This window comes from Ascidiella aspersa, chromosome 2 (assembly GCF_963924565.1).
Source record: "Ascidiella aspersa chromosome 2, kaAscAspe10.2, whole genome shotgun sequence".
Taxonomy (NCBI): Eukaryota; Metazoa; Chordata; class Ascidiacea; order Phlebobranchia; family Ascidiidae; genus Ascidiella; species Ascidiella aspersa.
Window position 1 is genome coordinate 11,494,928 of NC_139448.1, and position 23,609 is coordinate 11,518,536.

At 37.1% G+C, this 23,609-nt stretch overlaps 1 protein-coding gene across 5 annotated transcripts in view; it reads left to right on the plus strand.

Annotated features, from left to right (window-relative positions):
* The first annotated feature begins 2,974 nt into the window (after positions 1 to 2,974).
* The window catches only part of LOC146163655 (serine/threonine-protein kinase TBK1-like), a 40,225-nt gene continuing 19,590 nt past the window's right edge, over positions 2,975 to 23,609 (plus strand). The window contains exons 1-7 of one of the 5 annotated variants that reach the window (XM_083381129.1): positions 12,945 to 16,877; positions 18,360 to 18,439; positions 18,848 to 18,978; positions 19,183 to 19,326; positions 20,174 to 20,303; positions 20,801 to 20,982; positions 22,617 to 22,777. In XM_083381129.1, coding sequence (XP_083237255.1) covers positions 18,853 to 18,978; positions 19,183 to 19,326; positions 20,174 to 20,303; positions 20,801 to 20,982; positions 22,617 to 22,777 — 743 coding nt within the window. In that variant the 5' untranslated portion in view covers positions 12,945 to 16,877; positions 18,360 to 18,439; positions 18,848 to 18,852. Of the gene's footprint in view, positions 3,144 to 12,944; positions 16,878 to 16,933; positions 18,440 to 18,847; positions 18,979 to 19,182; positions 19,327 to 20,173; positions 20,304 to 20,800; positions 20,983 to 22,616; positions 22,778 to 23,609 lie in introns of those variants that run through there. The other 4 variants (XM_083381131.1, XM_083381130.1, XM_083381127.1 and 1 more) reach the window with 4 other exon arrangements.

Below are 23,609 nucleotides of genomic sequence, written 5' to 3' on the forward strand. Positions count from 1 at the left end.
TATATTCCGGCTTGTGCCCTTAAAGTTCATTTCAATATGATATCCAAAAAGGTGGGCAGCTGCCTAAGAAAAAATAGCAACCGTTTCGTTTAAACTCCCTGTTGATTAACCTAGCTAACTCTGTAAAGCCAGGTCATTGAAGGATTTGGGTTTGTTATTTTAAAGGTTTTGTTTATGTTTAGGTCTCACTTACATAAAAACTTTGAAATAACGCTTGGTTTTGCATTCCTTTTGTTGACTTTTATACGTTGGTATTAGTGTTACTTTATAGCAAGTCATAATTCCAGTCTAATAAGTTGTACATATGACTCAATCTGTGTTTTACCTCGTTGGACACTTTGCAACAATTTTATATCATATACATTTATTTTGCCTTGGTGGTGGCAATAAGCAAAGCTATAGCATCGTAAATTGCGTTTTTATTACTGTGTTGCTGAATACTTCAAATGTTTTTCCTTTTACGACCAAAGACCCAAGGAAGCAATGACTTCTGTATTAAATAGCCTTTCTTGTATCTGAAGTCGGTATTTTGCTGTTAGATTACTATATCAATTATCTCTTTGCGTATGCTTAAGTGACCATGGGAATGGTGCAATTGGATACCGTTGCAATTGAATGTCTATAGAGGTTTATAAGTGCCCCTATACTTAGAAAAATCGCGGAAATCTATTCATCTTGCAGTTAATTAAATAATTAACCTTCTGCTTTGCTGCTACTTTTGTGGCTACTTTGCTGCTACATTTTTCAACATAAATTGAGCGTTTAGACTCGGTTATAATTGTAATATTATTATCAGGTTTCTTCGTCAGAAAATTTAAAATAAGATTTAAATTATTTCAGGCATTCCAAAATGACATTTTGATTTGAAAATAAAGTCCATAGTCTTGTAAAGCCACTCCTGTTGTAACCTTCTAGTTCATAGTGTAAATTACAAATGTATCGCTCTGCACGGTCGGAATTCCAAAAATTGAGGTTCAATGCATGCCAGCCAGTTGCAGAATTAAAAAACGTTCAGCTATTTGGCCTGATTTTAACCCAAAGCTTTAACCCCTAAAAATCCCAAAGAAGGCTATCTGTTAAATCCTGGTCCGGCCTGTGGTTGTTTTGACTGATGCAAAGTCACGGTAGGGAATTTCCGCAGCACCTCGCATTATAAAGGGTTGTGCTTCCATACCTGGGCAAATCTCTTTGCAGAACGCTTTAGGGATCTTGGAACAGATAGCGTGTGGAATTTTTCATTGCTATAACAACAATTAAGTGTGCAGTCGTGTGTATCCTTTTTATTTGTGGTAACCGCATGGAGTTTAGTAGAAACGTTTTGTAGGATCAAATTTACTAAAGAGTGATACGCCTTTGAAAATCATGTGTATAACGGTTAACTTTCGAACTGTCTTCTTTAATGGCATTTTATAATCGTCAAATCGCGTAAGGTACTTTAAAGATTTAAAATATCGTATTTGGTTAACTGGTGCTAAGTAGGCTATACAAAATATAGTAAACAATTATGTCTTAAAGCACTCAAAGTGACTGTTTTTTAATACGAATTGACTTACTTACTCCTTTTGGGCAAAATTACTTGACTTGTACTTAATTTACTTGACTGACTTGGTATAAAGTGTTTGTATTTAATTTTTTGTATAAAATTGCTTTATTTAACAGTTACAAAATATTATTCCGATTTGAACGACCAATTTTAATATAGCTTAACATTTTCTTCGATGACTGACGTTTTCTGTGATTTTGAAAGCCGATCAACTAGAACTGGACTATAGACATTTGTTTAAAATGCCTTATCTTGGATTTTATTTTGCAAACAAATTAAAAGGGATTATTAACTTGTTTAAAACTCTGGTTAAGTGTGAAAAAAGAAAGCAAAACAAGAAAGCCAGAAGCGTTCTAAATGTAATTACATCTCACCTTTGAAAATGCAATAATCACAAACAACTATCACTTTAAGCGTTATAGGCAAACAAAATGTTGTGGCAAAGACTAATGTGTGGCATAGAGTAGACACTCGTTTAGTGTTTGCAGATTTACTTGCAGCTAATCATCCCAACGCCGGTACGTTTCGGAGCGCCGTGTGGTTGCGGCGAAAACGAATCACCGCAGAGCCGGCTTACCGGTAAAATCGTGATTTGCGTAGTTTCAGCATTTGCAAAATGAAGAAGGCGCAACAATTTTTGCGTTACTTCCGTTTTGGAAACTCCCATCCAACACCCTTGCGAGCTTCAGAGGTATAGCCTAACGTCGCGGTTTAGTGAACACTTGCACACGATCGACCTTCTCTTTGCTGAAGCGGTGCCTAGTTATGTTTTGAGTTTGCCAAAACTCATCCTGGTAAAAAAAATAGAAATCGCACCTCTGTAAGTGATCAATCAAATATTAACCCTTATCAGGTCAGCTGGTATTTGCTGCCGAAACATCGGTTTATAACCTTGTCTTTTACGCAAGAAGAGCGATTTCGTTCTATTGATATGTTACCTGTTGGACCTAAATCTAACATTGCATCGCGTTGCATCCACATTACCTTAGTTTTGTAGGGTGCACTGTAGTGGTTTCTATTTTTGAACATCAGAGATTAGCGTTCTACTTACTGCGTATGTGAACCGCCATTGCATCTACTTTGTGCCAAAAGGAAACAGATTACATTGTTGGCCCAGCCCTAAGCAAATGAGCTTATAGACATCCTATATAAATAAATAAATCATACTTATGTGTACCTAGTTGCTTTGTACAAATGCTATAGTTATTGTGGATTTCCTACATTCATTTTCAAAGCTATCACTGTTTTTATTAAATTGCAAGCGTAATATGTAACTAAAACTAACATAATATAAATTGCAATATTTTTAAATGAAGAATTTGTCAGTCAAGTTATAGATTTCAGTCGAATCAAATTTAACGCTCTTAAACTGGAAGTCATTTTAAGGCAACACATTGTCTAATGCAACTTTCATGTTTCCAACAGGAGTAAACGCCGTCTACGGCATTATAGGTGCATGGATAAATTTTAAGTCAAGTGTTGAAGCATATACTTCGTTCAAACCTTCGATTTCACTCAGTCGGATCAAGCCTGGCGAACTGAATGAAGCCAACTACGAATCCCAGCAAACTGTCCAATACAACACGTCGACCGTGAGTTGGTAATAAAAACTATACTTCGAATGGCGTGTGAACTTACTTCGAATGATTTGTGACATTAGATATTGCTCGGTGTACATTAAAGCAGTGGTCGGCAAACACCGGTCCGCGGACCGGTACCGCGAGGAGTTGGTTACCGGTCCGTAGCAGGGTTGTCAGATTAAAATTTTGTTTAAACACGAACTGTACGTAAAAACCTGGTTAAAGTCAAAAATAATTAAATGTATTTTATATTTAACACATTTACCTTCGTTTTAATAAAGCCTACTCTACTCCATTGTTGATTGGTCTAATAAAAAATCACAATTAGTATCAAGCTCTCGTTTGTCAAAAAAAGCCATTCTGGCAAGCCTTGTACGTATGTTTATCCTATGCCTTTCAGGTATTGGTAATATTGGTATACAAGAGTAATTTAAGAAAAAACGTAAAGGCCTAAACGTTTTATTGAAATGAGCCGCGGGCTGGGTTAAATTAAATGATTTGGCTGGCCGAATGCCGCCCGCGGGTTTCAGTAAGTTCAATAATTCCTAGATGGGAGCCTCACTTTGCGACAAAACAAGCATAAAGTTCGTATTGAAAGTTGTAATAAATTTCATTTCCTGAAAATTTGTTGTTTTTTAAGGCCGGTCCGCGACAAAATTTTAGTTTTAAGCCGGTCCGCAGTGCAAAAAGGTTGGCGACCCCTGCATTAAAGTATATATCCAGGTGAACAAATATTCTAATGAAACTGCCTTGTTTTGAATTGAATGTGGTCATGTTTTATTTAGTATATTGAGTGTAAATGTAAAGCTCTGTGCAGCTTCAAGTTTATGCAATAGTTGCTCAAATATTTGACTAATATAGGATTGTTTTTGTTTATTTATTGTATGTCGCTCCATTGCTACAATATGCTTAATGAAGACGACATGTTTAATTATCTATTTAACATTAACCGTATTGTTCATTATTGCTATCTCCCCTGATTTTACTCTTTTCAACCTAACCAAGATAATACTATTTTAACTTTGGATTAATTAGTTGAGGTGAAGATTGTATAACTAATGTTGTATTGAAACAAATTCGCCAAACTTACTACATTTTAAATAATTTATCAAATCCTAAGCTTTAGGATTGCTGAAGATGACCCTACCTCAAACGCAGTGTTTTATTTGTGTGATATTGAGGCGTTCGCTTTCATTCAAGCCACGTGGTGTCATTCGCGAGCTTTTCGCGCTTGTCAAATAGTTCACTCCACTCGTAAAATCTAACGTGTCAATAAGCATGTTGCATATAGACAAAGTTTGATTCATAAATTAATCATTTTTTAATTGCACTTGGCAAGTATATGTTTTTAATGGCTGTTATAAAGAGGTTGGCGTTCATTTGCAGCATGGTTACTATGAAATGTTAATATGTGTTTTATGTATATAGGGGCCTTTGAATAGGCCCGTATAGCCTATATTTTATATTTATTTATGGCCGATATGTATCTTTGAAATAAATGCGGTTGTTGCTGCTTTTTCACACCAAGAACGGTCGATAACCTTGATGCATAACAATTTCATTGATGAATTTTTAACAATTTCGCTGTACCCCTTTAGAGGCAAGTGTAACTGTTTTTTTATTGAAAAAAATCAATGGAACCTACTGGGAAACAGATTTTCTTGAAATCTGAACTCTAAAATACAATCGCGGACATATTATCGTTCCCTTATCCGCCCCAGCTAAAAGCCCCGATTTCAAAGCCAAGTTTTTCTGCAACAGTGCGTTATCATACTCACCTTTGTTGTCCTTTCCAAAGCAAATATGTGGGCGTATAATGGCAGAAGAAGGATCGCGCCTACACACTTTGGAAGGATAGCTATTTCGGGGATTATAAAAGGTACACGCTTGTGACAAAAAGGTCGTGTCTGGGTGACATTAAAGGTTATGCCAAGGGATTTTTGCCACGCTGAATGTTAAAACATTCGACTCGGAATACTGTTTCTTGACAAAAGTTGTGTAAGTCTAATGCAAGGTTGCGCAACCTATATAGCCCGCGAGGCTTATGTGCCCGCTTAGTTCTTTGACGTGCCCCGCGAAAATCCTTATTAAAACTAATTCCCAATTTGCATTTTAAATTTTGTTTTTAGGTTAAATAAACAAGTCACAGTTGGTATTTAACTTACATCTTACGTAACACCGAAACGTTTTCACGAATTGTTAAACATAGAACAACAAAATCGTTTTTAAACCACTTTTTTTAGTTATTTTAGGGTTATTTCTTTCAGAATCATACAACAAAAATAATCCAAATCAGACAAACCAAGATATCAGAATCAGAAAACAACAAAATAACATTTTGATGGGCCTCCGCAATCATGTGTCGGCGAGATGTTAAACAAAAATAAAATTTGTTCGACCCTGATTGGGTGAAAAGATGGGAAGCATTCTTTCTTTTTTATACTTGACTTTTTTAGCACAAATTATCTTTGAGTGCCTTTGCATATTTTCATATCATCGAAGGTACAGCGGCCCTATTTAATTACAATTTTGCTGACATATATATGTAAACGATAAAAAAAAACTCCGTTCGAACTATTTTTATCCATATTTATATATGATAACAGGCTACCAACAAGGGGACTCGAAGTGTTTTACGGGAATCTAATGATTTTGCAATATTACCGTTGTATTGTATGCCGTCTCATCTTTTTAAACACGATAACGCAATGTTTAATTTTTGCACTTGACATTTTTACGTGGTTTCTTTCCAGCCTTACAACTGTGGAGTAAATGCCCTCACAACACGTGTATCAAAATCAGCTCGATAAAAATCCATGTGTCGAGCACCAGCAATTTGTTGTGTGCCCAATTCGAAAAGTTCTCCTAAATTGCAGTTTAACCAATTCAACCAAATAGAACTCAATTGTTTTCGCGCTTCGAGCGACCAACGTTATACATTACTATTTTTATGTTGTTTCGGTGATATTTAATTGAAGAATGCTGAATTGTTTTTCTTAGGGGGGCGCGAGGCATAGAAAAATTGCCAAAGGGGGGCGCGGCTGACAAAAGGTTAAGAACCACTGGTTTAACATAAATATTGACTTTCGCCGGACATTCAATGTACAGCAAAAAAACTGGGCAAGCTACGGCCCGCTAAGCAATTTAATCTGCCCGCGGCAATTTGCCGTAAAACATTTTTGAGCCAAACTATATTAAAGTTTTTTTTCGTGACATTAGAATATTCGTTGAAGCAATTACACTTGGAAGGTATTCTCGCATATTCCTACCAGCATCTTGTAAAAACAAGGATATCTACAGCTTTCTTTTAAAAGGAATTATACTTTATATTATTGATGTTTTAAATCCTTTTTTTAAACCGGTCCGACAAGACGTTTTCTGTTTCGCACTCGCCCCCTGTGAGAAATAATTGCCCACCCTTAGTTGGCTACACAGTTTAAAGTCTAGACAAGAAGTGGTGTCACAATAAAATTCCGGTGCCAAACCCATTATACGGTCATTTCAAAAAGCAAGTAACAGTTTGTGCTAACTATATTACAGAGCACCCACGCATTAACTGTTCAATGATTTCCAAAAATTCGAACACGTGGAGTTTAACTAAACAGCCTCAAAACAAAATTTAACGTTTGTTAAAAAGGCTATATACAATGCAACCAAAACGGCAGAAACTATTCAAATTGTGACAAGGGGCGAATATATCAGTTTGAAATCATTGGCATCCGCAACTACAAAGACATAAATTTGTAACTCTATCTTTTCCTATATTGATAGACTTGTGTTTAATCCAGCACAAGATCTATTTAAAAGGTGACGTATGGGGGTTGCGACTCAGTGACCTTTAAGCCATGAGCTAGTAGTTCTATCGTTTCCGAATTTTCACATTCCTAAGCGCGGGGACTTGGTGCGCCTGTTCATTGAGCAAAAGTCATGTTTATCTTGCGTTTGGTTTATTTATACGCGTCGCCATAACTATTTCCTAACAAACAAAGCGCCCCGTCCGAACACAACAGTCCTTTATTTTTGGTAACGTTTATAAGAGAATAGGTTCACAATCATTTTGAGTCTTGGTAAGAACGTTTTGCAAAAGTAATAAACAAACAGCTGAATTTTCGCTTGTCTTTACCACAAAGCGTGATGAGACACCGAGCCGAATCGTTTTGTCAGTTTTCTTTTACAGCGTTAATTATAGGCAATTGTAATATTAAGCATACGCGATTTGCAAGACGTTTACTCATCATTTTTTTAAATACAGTGTTTTTTTGCGCGTATCAAAGCCGGTTTTTTGATTTTTTTATATATGAAGATCGGTATTTGTTAAACAGAGCAGTATGTGTTTCATATCTATCGATTTCCAGGCTCATACGAATTTTGTGAAGGTTTGTTTTATCTGAACCCTATAACGGTTCATGTGTACATAACAAATCAAAGTCACTGAGGAAACACTCAATATTCCACCATATTGTCTTGTAACCCCTCTTCCCGGCGCCCACCCAACCCACCATCGCACGAAAAACGTCCGCCTCCCCATCATGTTTGTGCAAAATATGCAAGTAAATGTGATGGACCATTTAAATATAGTTATAGTTTAGCTGTCCACTCTTTTGGTGTGACCGTTTTAACTATCATTAGCTATCAAAAGAGAGAGAACGAATGCCATCTCGACAACAAAAATAAATTTCTTTAGAGAGTTATTGATTCGATTGCTCAACTATGAATCAGGTAAACACTTTTTTTTAACATTTTCAGGGCTTACATTTGGAAACTATATTATGTAAATTACGAGACTGAAATGAGAATATGAGAAACATGCAAATATTCTTTAGACTTTCCTATCTTGGTCAAAGTCAGTCATTTATTAAACATTTACACATTTAATAAATGACTGACTAAATATTTATTAAATGACTGACTAAATATTAATTAAATGACTGACTTTCTAAAGAATATTTGCTCCCATTTGAAATCATTGTCGTAATTTACATGTAGGGGCGAGGAGATATCTTCAATTCTTTATGTTTGACACATTCGGTTTGTCATATGAGAAACGTGTTCAGGTTAACCACGTGGCTGACTAAAAGGGTAGCCACGAAAGCAGCTCTTTGCCGTTATTCGATTTTCTAAATGTCGCCTCGCAATTTTTTTTTTGTTTTCCCCCATACATATCCACGGTATGCTGAATACCGGGAAACGTCAAGCGCCTTCCGACGGGCACATCCTCGGTCGATTTCCCTTCTTGCCTCGAGTTGCTGTTGCTAGATTGTAGGTGATTAAACGCCGGTTGCTTTGGCCTGTCGTTGCGCGAGTGAGGAATCGAGGTGAATTTCCTGTCCTCGGTTTTTTTTCCTTTATTCATGCCGTCCTGTGTTTTCCTTTCGCATATGGAGCTAAAAAACACCGTTCATCAGGTTCAGTACGAGTTTTCAGTTGGATGGCCAGTGGGTAATCGGTCAGTTAAGAGCGGCGCCGAAATAGACCGTGATTAATAGGTTTTATAATCCGTTTCGTACACACATAGGCTAGATTCTCTGGGCTGCAATTCGTATGACGAATTTCAGAAGTTCCATTCGCTTTATATAAAACATATTTTTTTATTCTGGTAGAAATGTTTGCTGTCTGAACTGTTTTACGACTTTTAGGACATTTTGGTCAAGAAGCGAAATAAGTTGCAACAAAATTTCTGGTCCGAAACTGTTATACATTGCGATACTGACCCTTAGCTCAGCACTACTTTACCAGTGTACCAGCAAGCAAATACAAAAAACAATCAAAAATAGAAATATTTTGTTTTAATGCGTTTACCTAATCTTTTGGCGTATCTCATTGATCACACTGTACTGTAATGATGCATTTATGAAGCCTGCTATAAAAATAAGCAATTTAAGGCATATCCCGCTATATCCCGAAAATGTGGCGGTAAGTGTACCCCCAAAAAACGGTAAAACGGTTTGGAAACACTTCCTTAACGGATAGCATTGCGTTTTCAGCTTTTCGTGACAAATCACAAAGTTTCGCTTGTCAGGTTCCTTTGTACTTTGCCCTTCATTTTGCAGACGACCCCGGCAACGTCTTAAAAATGAATGTCACTTTGCACGCCTTGAAATATAATTACCCCACGATTATCGTCCATTAATTAAAGCACGGTATTCGACTCACGACTTTCAGTCAGCTCTGGTTAATAATGTTTTCATCCGACTAAAGCAGAAAAGCGAAAGAAAACTAAGTATAAAAATAAAGTGTTCTTGGTCATCAACGTTTCTTGCCAAACTCAACGTCATTTTACGTGATTACGAAACCTAATAAGCAGGCCGTGTCTGGTCGCTCAACACTATAAAGTTCGCAAATGGATTTGCTTTATTTTTGTTTATAATAAAAGTTATTTTATAATTTCAATTATATAATTTTATTTCGTTTCATTTGTAGAGTTTTTTTAAAAAGCAATATTAACACTGATAGTCTGATACCAAGATAAAAACTATTCTTAGTCTCCAATTTGTACGCAACATGTATTGTACATAAAAGTGTGTAACTTACGCACTATTTTATAACTGATTTTTATTTCAAATTAGTCAAATAGTTTGACTAGTAAACATCGCTGTACTGTATATCGTTACATGCTTATTTTCATACCCTTGTAAGAATTACAACATTTTATATTACTGATTTTGTCAAGTATTGCATTTGCTGATCCCTGTCAAATTCAACGTAAAGCAGTTTTTAAAGATTTAGAGTTGATTTTCGTTGCCTTTAAGCTGTACCCTATAATCAGACCAATGGAAGACTAGACCGTAAAGTCTTAGTTTATGCACTCTGGTATATATGATGTCATGATACATCCTGACATTTGACTGTCAGGTCACGTGAGCGTACTTTTACGGACAGCGGAAGCGTTTCCGTCTGGGATATTCTGTAATCCATCTCAGAAATGCCCCGATAAAAGCAATTTAGGGCTAGAAAAAATGTTTAAGGGAAATTTTCTAGTCTTCCAGTCGCTATCTAGTGTTTTTCCGTCAAACCAAAAGGGACTCTATATCAGGCTCAGTGAAATTCTAAGCGGTATGGGTTGTAATCGTTCTTTCTCTGAATTTAAACGCGTGAAGGTCACTTGAAATTCCAGCCAAGTCACGAAAGCCCCAAACTGCGCTGAAAAACACGGCAATGTTTTTACCAAATGCTGTGCCTGTATATTGGGCACAAGGTCCATTATAGTGGCATTACGTAAGCATAGCAGGTGACGCGATGACCGCATTAATTGACTATAGCTATATAATGCTTGCTGTGAATCATTTTAATACAAATGTGCATGCGCAACCGTATAACAAATATAGTCGTATAACAAATATAACTAAAATTTGCCATTTAGTGTTCACTTTGCCAAGAAAGCGGTTGCCGTTTTGACAAAACGTTATAATAAAAATGACACCATATTATAATTAGGCATGAACGAAAAACGCAGCCATAAATCTTATAGTCTCACATTTAATTAGATAACTTGCATTTGCACGCAATAAACAGCACTTAAACGTTTATTTGTATAGAATAGAGTCTACAGGTTTGACTTGCTGAGTGTCACATGGCTGACTGGGAATTCCCTTTTTGAGTTACTAGGTAATCACGTGCGTATAGTACACGGCACTTGCATATCTCGTGATAATAAATGCAAGACACGCTTGAATTTTTTTAAAGTCTTTATGACGTCACTTCTTTACTTTATTACTCTTTTTTTGGAATTTCTCTGCGAGAATTCGTATCACGTGTTTTTGGCAGTTTGACATTCGTTGGTAAACCCGTGACAACATCGGGAGTTTTGTTGGTGCTTGGAAAACAAATTACACAATGCTAACGTGGTATAAGTTGGCTAAGCTGTACATACTCAGTTTACAAATTACTCTTAGTTTAGTTTTTTGTGGGTGAGTTTGATCTGAAAAAACATCGAAATGCAAATTTATTTTCTGGTTGCTGTATTTCCAATTTCCGGCGTTTCTTTAGGTTTCTGGTTGGCTTATAAGGAAGTTTCGGTGCTGACTTTAAAATCGGATATTCATTTTTATTTTGCGCTGCTGATCAAAGGTTTGAAGTGTCTGTGATCTTTGAGAACTTGAATGTGCCGCGTGATATTTTACAAACAGGGTCTTCTCTATTTACCGTCGGTAAGCCGGCGGCAGACTTTGCATAAGTTTCCTCATCAAAGACTGAATCTGGCTTTTCGCGATGCTTCCGGCGTAATTTTTCGATTGAATACGCCGACGTATTGTGACCACACAGTGGCGTATGCAGAAATTCGGGGAATTTACGGTTCGTTTTGAAAAATCTCGCGACGTCTCGTACCATGCCCTTTACAACTGTTGCATCGAAACCTGTCGAAAAGGTTAATGTGATTTCGTGTTGTGCTATTAAAAGGCCGTCTTTTTGGAGCGCCACGTAGTGACCGCGTTGAATATTTTTTTTTAATTTGTTTCCGTGGACTATACCCAACCAAATTCATGTGCGGGTCACGCAATATTTGCCTCCTTAACTCATTTGCCACAGTTTCTTGATGAAAGTAGTAAAACAAGGTTTTTATAGCAGGTTTAATAAAATGTCACCCGTCTCCAATTTCGCTGTCCCCCGGGTTATGGACTCGTTAACCTCATTGTGTCTGCGCTGGAAAACTGCCGTTACGTACATTGTTCCCGAAATGGAAAACGGACCTTTCACCCACAAAGAGCAGCCGTTGAGTTGCTACTCAAACGGTAGCCGGCATCGTATTAAAATCGATATGAAAGATTACATAACTTGTTGAGTGTTCGCATGAGCTTACGTGTCTCTGTCCTCTTAGGGCGTGTAATATTGCCTTTTATACACAACCAGGCTGGGAAAGTCCCCCGATCATTTTTAATGAATAAGCGGTGACGAATCTCTTGCTGGGAAAAAACCTCGCAGGCTAATCGGCGGCGGACGTCGGTGGCAGTTGACTCAGGCGTTAATGGCGGCCAGAGTTATTTCTGCCCCAGTATGTGTTATAAGTGCGTATGGCATGTTAGCCTGTAGCGTTGCTAAGCTGGGGACTGGAAAAGTCACCGTGTTGGCGTTAGTGTAGTGCCTTGTGTTGCGTCTTAGAAAAACAGAAATGTGCGCCCATTGTGTCGATCGTTTGAGGCTGAGCAGAACCGAAATATGCCGAGTGAAACTGCGATGAGACTGGTATTTTTAACAGGCGGCAAATGGACACGAGTACGATGCTACTGTCGAGCTAATTGGCGTTTATGTTAATTTTTTTACAGCAAGCGTGGTGCTCGTAAACCGAGATTTTAGGTGGCGTAGTTTGCCTGTTAAAGCGGATACTATATTCGCTATTAGCTGTTTTATTGTTTAGTAGAGCTAAGCAACTAAACGTTAAACTTTTAAGCAGTCCAACTAAAATATTAGCAGCGGAAACACTGAAAACAATAAACAGTGGAAAAGATTGCGTTTGCTGTGATTTTCTATTTTACTTGCTTTCCCCAAAATATAATTAAAACGAGTAGTAGCCCCAACGCAGAATCTCAACGCCTTGGATTAAATCTTGGTGTTTCAGTTTTTATTTAAAAAAGCTTTTCACAGCTTTAGGAATTGCACAAAACGCCGATGACTGAACCCAGCGATCAAATGCGGGTGTCTTCCAAGCTAAGGTAAACGATGGGACGCGGTGAACCGTCCAACGACTGAGTAACGGCCTCGTAGGTGGCGAGCGCTACACGGTGATTTATAATCGCAATTGGCCGCTGCTTTCATCCGGTTCACGACTAGTCTTCGACGAGCTCGCAGAATGCTCTTTCAAGTCTCGCGGTCACGTACTTCGCCTCGCCGCCCGGCGTTTATTGGCCAGCAGCCAAGGTGCTTGGGAAGGTTGTTTCGCTTTTATGGAGGCAATTACACTCGGGCTCCTTGGTCCTGTCTCGCCGACTGACGCTGACCAGACGCAGAAATAGGGTGCTGACCATTCGGCGCAGCAGGGAGTACTTTATAGCTGTTTTCGTTTCCTTCCTATCCGCGTTTCGTTGGACCCGGTTTTCTGTTGCTTCTTGACGGCAGTTTTTAATTTCTGCGCCTGATCGAGTTGCTATTTCGATCTCGCGCTGGTTATTTCGTGTGGTGACTGAAATTCCGAGTGAACGCTTTAGACGTACGTCATAGGTCGCATTGCGTCAGATGTTCGTCAGCGTTTGCCAGCCGGCCTTTCCTCTGGATGATACGTGACATGGAGTTGTTATTTCGCGCCTCGCATGAATAGCCAAACCTGTTTACGGAATGCTTGCGAATCTATTCGGCGTTTGGGAATTTTCAACTCGCAGAACGTGTAATTCAACTTGTTTACGGCGCCTATATCGGAAAGCACCGATTCGTTCAGGTGGAAATGTACACATAAGCAAAGGTTGGCGAGGGCCGAACCTAGAACAGTTTTCGACAGTGATAAAGTAAACAAAACAATGAAGCCTTGTTTTACGGACCACATTTGGAAACTGAGATATACGCTAAAGGAATTTTCAGCCCAATTTCAATGTTGTTTATAGAGCGGGGACCTTTTTTAAGGGAAAGTTTGCTATCCATTTATTAACGGCATGGCGACATTTGTTCTGTATTTGAGGAAATAAGAGCAAAGCGAGACTGCGTTATTTAAAGTGTTTTTTCGTGTGTTGGGAATTTGGCAATATTTCAAGACAATAATATGAGTTGTTTATAGTAGAGGTAAATGCTATGAGATAAGCCCAACAAGACCACAATGCGATGTTGTGCATTAACTTAGTTTGGGCCAATGCTGCTTTCCATAGGCGCAGTAAATTAGTGTGAAATTGCGCGGGGATTAACTATCTGTCATTTGTGTTTTCTTTAGATGCAAATCTAGCAAACTAAATATACGCTTGGGGGTATAAAAGGCTACTGAAATCAGAGTTCCTATAACATGCAGTGTTTTGTGGTTAAAGGTTTCAGCTTTGCATGTTTTTGTCGTTGTTGACACAACCTAAAACGCAATGGACTCTCTTAGCATTTGAAGTTTCTTAAACAGTTTTTAAAATTTTGAGTCGATAACACGAGTAACTATATAACTACCGTGAATCCTGTTTAAGTGCAACCCAATACCGTAATTAGTTAACTCATAGAAGTGAAGTTGATATTTTACAGAAAAATATTCAAAAGAAAGAAAATAGCATTATTACTAAAGCAAACACTCGTGTTCTTCAAGACATAAAGGTGTCGTTTTAGCTCTAAACGGCGGGCTTTCCAGATGTCAGTTCGTCAGTCAAACCAGACGCGTGAGCTGCCTACAAAAACTCTGCTTATCGCCAATTGACTGTTTTCTCGAGTGAAAGTGTCGCCCGGGTCAAAGGAAAAAATGAAGCGTGATTCAGATATGGGAATTTTCCCCTTGTTCTGCGTTGACATGGGACCGTAGCCCAGTCGATCGTTGTCGGATTGTGCTAAGCCACTTTTTGGTTTTGTCGTACGTGACCTATTTGACATAGAGTTTGTTTTGTCTGATTCACGAATTTTCCCGCGCTATTATGGAATTTCGGACGCTCCAAAAACGTATTGATGACGTAGGGTGCCCGCCGTGCCTTTTACGAATACGCCCAAGTGTTGTCAACCCTAAGTGTGCTGATTCACTTCTCCATTGGCGTATTCGAAATTTAAATCGCGGACAAAAAATACCCCGATCAGTCTCCATAAAAAATCCAATAACCATAAATTACCTTTGAGTTTTCGTGGACCCGCCCAGCTAAAAGGGTGCGAGGTGTGTAATTTTATTCTGGGCAAACTGCGCAGTAGCTCGCCGCGCCCCTGAGTAATTAAGTCAGAAGGAGTGTTGCTTCAAACCAAATTACATGTGATGGTGAATGCTGTTCAACGCTGAGTATCGCAGAACTCCGTGTGCGTCTTTCGTAATGTTGCCTCCCGCGATTGTATTGTGACGAGCGTTTTTTGTTTTGCGAAATACTTGCCTTCCCATAGTGATGATTTATATTTGTAAATTTCCTTACTGAAATGAGGTATCAGTAGCTTGTAACATTTATTCTAGATAAGTTATGTTCATCTTGAAAAAGCGGTCAGTTGTATTTCTAATCAGGCGTACTTTTACTCTTTTTTGCCGTTCCATTAACATATATCGATGGATCTCAATACAGCATCAAGGTGTTCAGCTAACAATTTGTTTGGACCACAGTTAGTTTACAATTGAAACAGTCGGAAAAAGACGCGAACTCATGGTAGGAGAATATGGCGGTTCATATAGCATATACATATAATTGAACTGAGTTTCAGTGACGGGCAAATATCCACATCCTTGGTCTGCCCTAAACCCGTGATCATAAACGAACTCAACCTTTATGTATAGTTTCGCTTCCGCAATTTCCAAGTTCAATCGACATAGCGGACGTGACCTCGGCTTGAAATGCTTGAAACCCCATTCACCTGTGCGTGAGCGTCACCACGCAAATACCGGCGTTTTTGCGTGGGTCTGCTTAATCGAGTAAGGAGAAATGCAAGTTGACATTTACGTCTCGTGCTGCTTTTAGTGCAGTCTATTGTGCTTAATAAGGGCAACAGGGGCTACCGCTTGCTCACGTGGTGTCAGGTTTCCGCTAAGGTGCGTAGCAGTCAAATATTTTGACATTTTCTTTTGTTTTTCATACAGAAAAATCATGGGGTAGAAAAAAAGTCCCCGTTAACGTTTTGCCATATAACTTCAATTCGTAGCTTCGCGGACCATATATATATATTTATACACAGTTAAAAATCGACTCGTTTCTAAGGTTAGTAGTGGTTTACATTCCTTACAGTTCGACGCTTCCTTGTCTGTATCTTGTGGTGGCATAATGGTTTTGCGATTTGCGATAAGGGCTTCAGTGATGATTATGTCGCAGTAGTGGTGAGAGTATTTTTGTCCAATTTTAAACATTGCTTTACTTTAAAGCATTAGGTGTGATTTTAACATGGCTTGTCACAGAGCAAGGTTGAAGAAAGCTTTGTTTTTTTAAACAGTTGAGATCAGATTTTGACATCTGTATATATAGGACCGAAATTGTAATTTTGCACAAAGGTTGGGAATACATTCCGACGGTGTTGTCTCGCTTCTCACAGGATGGGTAGTTTAGCACAGAGGCCCGGTGGCTCATCAATTTATCAGGGCGTAATATGCACTGCTTTTCTATTTACTAGTCCTACGCTTGATTTCAGCTTGATCTTTGACGGAAATTACGTCAAGGGAAGTAAGCGGTTTACGCAAACGCAAACGACGTAAGACGTGCCGCTAGCTCTCGCGAACGTTTTGAATGTAACAAATTACAGGAGGCTGTCAATCTTTGCACGGCTTCGAAATACTTAGCATCGTAAATTTGCCTTTATCCGTTGAGTATTTAGCTTGCTAAATGTGTGTAGTACTTCACAAGCAACTTCAAGTTAATAGCCGCTGTAATTTTCCTGAATACTATTGTGTTGTTCTAGCTGAAAACCAAGCAAACGAATTCTGATAGGGCACTATGAAACTCATTGCGGTTATAGATAGAGTTTCTACAGACACGAACAATGGAATTGATACTGTGCCAACTGTATATTTGTAAAAAAATGTTTGTGTAAAACATAACAGATTAGGTTGTTTCGTGTCCCTTTTTACTGTGGCTAAGTGAAACTGCCGTCGGCTTTAAATGCGGACAAGATGAGAAAAGATAAAAACAATTTTGCCCACTCGCGTTGCCACGAGGCCTGGATTGCTGACGGACACTATCGCAACCTGAAGAACGGTATGTTGGCCATGGCCTTGTTTTGGGTGGTGTACTGTGTTTTGCTGATTTTGTTGTTGTGCGGGTATGGTGACTACCACATTTAGATTTGGTCGGTCGATTTTTTTGTACTATAAAGTTAGAAACCTTATCCATGCTATAGTTAATGCAGTCGGTCAGAGCGTTTGAAAAAAGAACTGCTTTGCGAATTATGAACTTAACATGCTTTTTTGGAAACCTTAACTTTAAAAACGCCCCTTTCGTTCCAAAAAGAACGCTTTTCTCATATATCGCATAGTCATAAGCGAACCTGATGTTCAACCGGTTTGTTTTGATGTTTAAGCATGTTTAGAATAAAACAATCGTCTAACAGTTTTTAGTGTTAGCTTATCTACTTTATGTTGAGATTCTACAAAACCTCTAGATCTTTTTGTATCTCCAGTTTACCCCCAGGTGTCCTTTGAATACAAAACTCGCCGGCATGTATTAACATATGTTTGTCACAAAAATTGTTTTACGCATATTTTTAAAATCATTCTAGTACGAAATTGTTAAGAATTTAAAAACGTGGCAACAAAGTGCTAGCGAAATAGTGTAAAAAAGTTTTATCAAACAAACTAAATAGATTTGCTTTTGTTTTCATTCGCAATTCTAGATTATTTTTGTACAGACACTGAAAGAGTAGCTCGCCTGTTGTTTTAAGTTAAGAAAAAAAATAAAAAAAACTCTAATCCGTTGATTTCGCCAATGTTTTTTAATTGACAAGTATAACTAATGCTTTTGCAAAAACATGACAATTTAAATAAAATCGGCATGCAGCAAAAGATAAAAAATCCTGATTACAAAAATTGTCACTAAGACATATGTTTACTGCCAGTTAGCGACCCCTATTCGTACGTTTTATTGCCAAAAAACATTACTTGCATCTTTTCCACTTTCGCGTGGTGGCGTAAAAGCGCACAGTTTTTTTATAAACTGGGGAAATTTTAATTTTCCTAGTTAAAATAACTTTTTACCTGCTATCCAAAGTTTATGCAGGATTTGTTTATTCCTCGTTGCACAATAAGTTGAAAAGTTTAGCAAATAGAACTGGTTTTACTTCATACAGTTCCAGTGCAGATTTTTCAATGGGGAATTTCCCAAACTCTGTTTTAGAGAAGTTGTAGGTTTTTGCTTACTTTTATTAAACCACTTACGAGACAAAAGCCCTGAAGGCGGGAGTTTCAGCCTTTGGCATGACTAATAACGTAGAAATGGTTCCGAACTGAAAATGTTGAGTTTTTTAGAAGCTGAAAGGCGATTTTCAACAAATCAACCATAAAAATTGGTGTTTACGCCACAGTAAATTCAATTGAGACAGAGTCAAAACGGAATTTCCTTGTTGTTTATTGCATTCCATGATTGTTCGTTTGATCGTTTAAATTTAGGACTGTGTGTTTGTTTTAAAATCTAGGTAGTTGTAATTTTCTGGCAAATTTTTACTGTACAATTGATGTGTTACAGAATATTATTGGATGTATATTAAAAACCTGTAAACATCTCAATGTGCTGGGTGCGATGTATGTAATGCTGTTATTCGTAAGGTGTGTATCAGAAAAGTAAAAAATTGTAAAAAAAAAGAACCATTTATGTTTTACAATCCAAACATCATGGTCTGTTGCTTCTGTTAACAATTTCTTTATGCCCTGTGTAATTGTGTAAAGAAACTTTGTGGTTTACAACATATATAGAGAAACTTGTTAGCTTAAAATGTACCAACCAGCATCACAGAATTTCTCATTTCTATTTTTTTGTTTGTTATTTTATCTATTGGTATTGAGTTTTGTAACAACTTAAAAATGTGCTGTTGAATGAATTTTCAGCATTTCGTATATAAGATGTGAATCTTTAAATTACTTTAGGACTGATTTCTTTCACAATCAATTTAAAAAATATTTTTTAATGTTGTTGTTTTGTGATAACCACTTCAAATCCTATTTGTTTAATTTTAGATATTATGATTGCCCATCCCCACAATAATCCTACAACGTCCCGACAAACACAAACAGCTAGCTACATTTGGTTTGCGTCTGATGTCCTTGGACAGGGTGCAACTGGATATGTGTATAAAGGAAGAGCAAAAGTATGTTTTTCAACTCTAAAACACATTACTAAAAAGTGTATAAATTTTGTTGTTGAAATCATGGACTTCATATTATGACTATTTTAGTAATGTCAAAGCCATTATTGAAGTATGTATTGCAACTTTCAATTTCAACTTGTTAGCAACAATTCTACATTTACTCTGGATAGTAGTTATCTTACCTTGAAGCCTTAAATCTAACAGAAAACGGGCCAGGAGTATGCGGTCAAGGTTTTCAACCCACTCAGTTACATGGCACGACCACATGAGGTACGAAAGAGGGAATTTGACGTACTGCAGAAGGTCGACCACCCAAACATTGTGCGGCTCTTTGATATTGAGGAAGAGGTTTGTAACGTAGTTTAACAAAATTATAAGTAAACATTCAAACTTTTGTGGCTATCAACTAGTTCATAATTTTTTTTTAACAAATCAACCGTCTCGATTAGGTGGTTATAAATTGGCTAAGAACTTGTTGGTTTTGGATTTTCAATCTACTCATTGGCTGTGCATAATCCTATTGTAAACGTAATTGTGATTTTGTATCCTTTGCTTATTTTGTAACAGATTGGAAAGTAAAACTTTGTATTGCAGAAAGGGTTTTATTTGTTATAAAGATTTTTTAATTTTTAAAAGCAATTTTATACCATAACAATCAAAATATTCTGTTTGATTAATTACTTTGTTTCCTTTTTTCTGTTGTGCAACCAATTTTTACAACTGTTATTTATCTATAATTTTGTATAAAATATTCCTTACCCTTTTTTCATTTGAGTCTTGTAAATATACCCAATGGAATTTAACCTGAACATTGACAAAAATTTTGGCAGTATCGATAAACAAAATAATATGTTCTAATGTGGACACCAACACTTACATCAAGAAACCAGAACAAAAGTTTGTGAAAGCAATTATCAAAGAAAACCCTAAATAAAGTTAAACTTTTAAACTTCAGTTAATTAGCATCTAGATTTAATAATATTGGACACAACTGTGTAGAATGTACCTGAACATTGACAAAAATTTGTCTCTTGAATTGTAAACTAATATGCAGCATTTGTAACAAGAACCCCGTCACCGGTTTTATAGATTTGCTTTTTTTCCATGAACCAATAATATTTTGCCACTTTTTACTTATGTGAGTTCCACCAGAAGCTCTGTATTATGTTATACTTAATGTAACATTTATTTTCAGTTATCCACTAAGCATGACGTGATAATAATGGAACTATGCACTGCCGGCAGCTTGTTCAATATGCTTGATGACCCTGAGAACCTCTATGGCCTCTATGAAGAAGATTTTAAGCTGGTACTTCGTCATATTAGTGAGTTTCACTTACAGCAATCTTATTCAATTTTATATTCCTATACATATGCTGAAATTGTTTTTTCTTGCTCTAACGACACTACTTATAATTTGCAACACTGATTTACCCACACTCTTTTTAAGTTGATTAATATCAGTTTTAAAGACCGTGCTTCCCAACCTTTTTAAGTTCGCGACCCACTTTTATTGCAATTTTTTGTGCGACCCACAATGAGATATGACTAATGAAAACCACATTAATGAGAAAAAAACATGTTTCCACATGAAATTTACTATTAATGCGGAACTTAAATATTGGATATGATTCAAAAATTTCCCGATCTAATAGAAAATGTACAATTTGGAAAAGCTTTGTTCCACGCTTGTTGGGATGCACTGAGTTGATTTAACTAGCTACTAGCTATTGTATTAATTAAGTATTGTTATTGGCGAGTATAATTTTTTGTGTGATGTAAGAGTTACCATTCATTCACTCTAGTGTTTATGATTAAACAGCTGCTGGTATGAAGCACTTGCATGATAAAGGAATAGTGCATCGCGATTTGAAGCCAGGAAACATTATGCGGACATATGCAGAAGATGGCTCCACACTGTATAAACTAACCGACTTTGGTGCTGCACGTGAGCTGAGTGACAATGAGCAATTCATGTCACTTTACGGAACAGAAGAATACTTGGCAAGTTGCTATTTAAATTTGTTTGTCTGCATTTGCTGCACTGTATACGCACATAGGACGCTATTTGCTTCCTCATTCAAATTAGATTAATAAAGGGGTTATTGAATATAATAGGCAGTCAAGGCATAACCCGAAACTGAGTACAGCTTAGGAATTGGACCATAGAACGAAACTACCACACTAAACCATCTTTATAAATTTGCAAATCCCTGACTAAGGGTACAGTCCCCATAAATATGCAAATGCTTTTTTTTAAATGATGCTGATTCAGCGGGGAAATGCAAATTATTTTTGTAGTGAAAAATCGTAGTTCTTTCACATAACCCTCCAGTAAGCTATGTTTCCTTCCTTGTAAATATTTGCATTTCCACTTTTCATGAAACGTGGTGTTTTTTCGAAAGCAATCCATTACATCACTTACATATTTGGTTTATTGTATCACATCTTGGTAGTTATTTATATTTAAATAAAATTTGCATTAATCTCGTTTTGGTAATTGGTTTCTTCCAATACCGTGTTTTTGCATATATGCCATGCTTTTTGCAACCAGCTGGAAAATTTGATAATTCAAATTATCTTTGTATGTAACGGTATGTAACGGCTCTAAAAATTTTACAGATCTTTAAAAATGATTAATAAAAAATGAAAACAAAACTTTCCTTAACTCTATTTTGTGATGCATTTTTAGATTTCATAGTAAGCGAATTCACATTCTGTCACATGATTATAAACACCACACAAGCCATTTTAATTCCCACCTAATTTCATGTTCCTTCCTGCTTTACATGGTTCACTATGCAATTCCCCCTGGAAGTGGTGTCGATTTTTTATTGGGCTTGAAATTCGCCTTATTAGTCTGCTGTGACAGGCAACACAGAAAAGCACCCGCACATCGTGTTTGGTTGATGTTTATTAATGAAGCAATTTAATCAGAAAAAAATTCCCTGCTCGCTTTGAAACAATATCCGGGGTGTTTTTTCAGCTGCCAATATGCTCGTTCTCATTACGTTACCGCTATAGTAAAGCAATAAGCCATTCTACAATCAGTGCGCCCTGGGAAATTCTAAGTGTGGAGCGACTTGTTTTCTAATTTTCGACTTAGACAATATTAAAATGCACGCGGTTTAAATTAAAATAGCTGATAATACCATCATTACGGTATTTATTACCTTGCTGTGTTTTCTGGGTAAGCGTCACTTTCTAAATTATTTTTTCAAGCGTTTGTTTTACCGGATATTTTTTTAATGGTGTGCCGCAATCCAGAAGAGTTGTGAACCACTGCAAAATCGGTAGCGCTTTTCTTTAGCAATATTATATTTGGGTACACTATGCACGGATCTGTCATGTAGCTTGATAATAAATTGCGAAGCCCTTTAATGTGACTAACTTTGTCACATTAACTGAAGATGATACAAGCTCGTATCGAAACGTCTTAATCAAGATGATGTCGATCTACTCGACCTTTTTGGCTTTGCAATTTATTATCAATAATATATCTCTTTTAGCAATATTAAATCTTACAACCATTTTCGAGAGACACAGTCGCAAAAGGAACGCGTCTCGCCTCTTATATAGTAGCGGTCTAACACGATTGCACTATATTTGGCTAATCTCTTGGCCTCCTCGTTTTGCAGCATCCCGACATTTACGAACGTGCCGTGTTGCGCAAACACGCAGGGAAGAAGTTCTGCTCCACCGTCGACCTCTGGAGCATGGGAGTGACGTTTTATCACGTAGCCACTGGTCAGCTTCCCTTTCGGCCTTACGGCGGCGCCAGGCGCAACAAGGAAGTCATGTAAGTTAATTTTCGTTTTTTTCATTTCCGGCCTACGTTTCGGGAAGAATACTGCCACTCACACATTCACCCCTTGGCCCTTACTTTACTTTCTACCTAGTTTTATTTAGTAAAAAACTCGTTTTCCTTTATTGTTTATTTGGTTTAACATTTTTCTTGTTGAACGTAATAAGTACGGTTGCCGCAAAATCGTCAATATTAAACTGGATTCAATTGCCATAGTGTTGATCTGCGTTATGAAGAGTCTTTGAAAACTATATATTTGTTCAAAGGTCTTTGAATGTATTTTATGTGCAACTCAAGTAAAGTGTTTTGAAAGTGCCGTGGTAAAACACATATTTTGAACTATTTTTTATTGTGTTAAAAACTGTTAACCATGCATTTATACTCTTTTGTTTTTTAATTACTATACAAAACACGTACAGTGATCTAATCTTGAGTCTTTGAAAAAATATACAATTTTATCTGAAAAGTTGTTGAATGTCTTGGAAGTTATTTCATAAAAATGTGTGGCAACCCTGAAATAGTTAATTTAAAAAAAAAATTGAGCTTTTAAATTGGACTAGCACACTGTAATAATTGCACATAGGCCAGTTAGAAAAATTTCAACGCGAAACGAAATTTTTCAAGCCGCTGAAAACTAATTTTACAATGTCAATGGTAAACGTTCGTTATAGTTCTCAAATAACAGCATTGTACTTATTTCAAGCCACCTCGCCCTATATCCACAAACTACTTTGCATAACAGGATGGCTGAGAAAAAGTCCCGTTTTTTGATCCAATTATGAATTTAATGAGCGCTTACACATCGTATTCTAAAGTACCGCAGAAC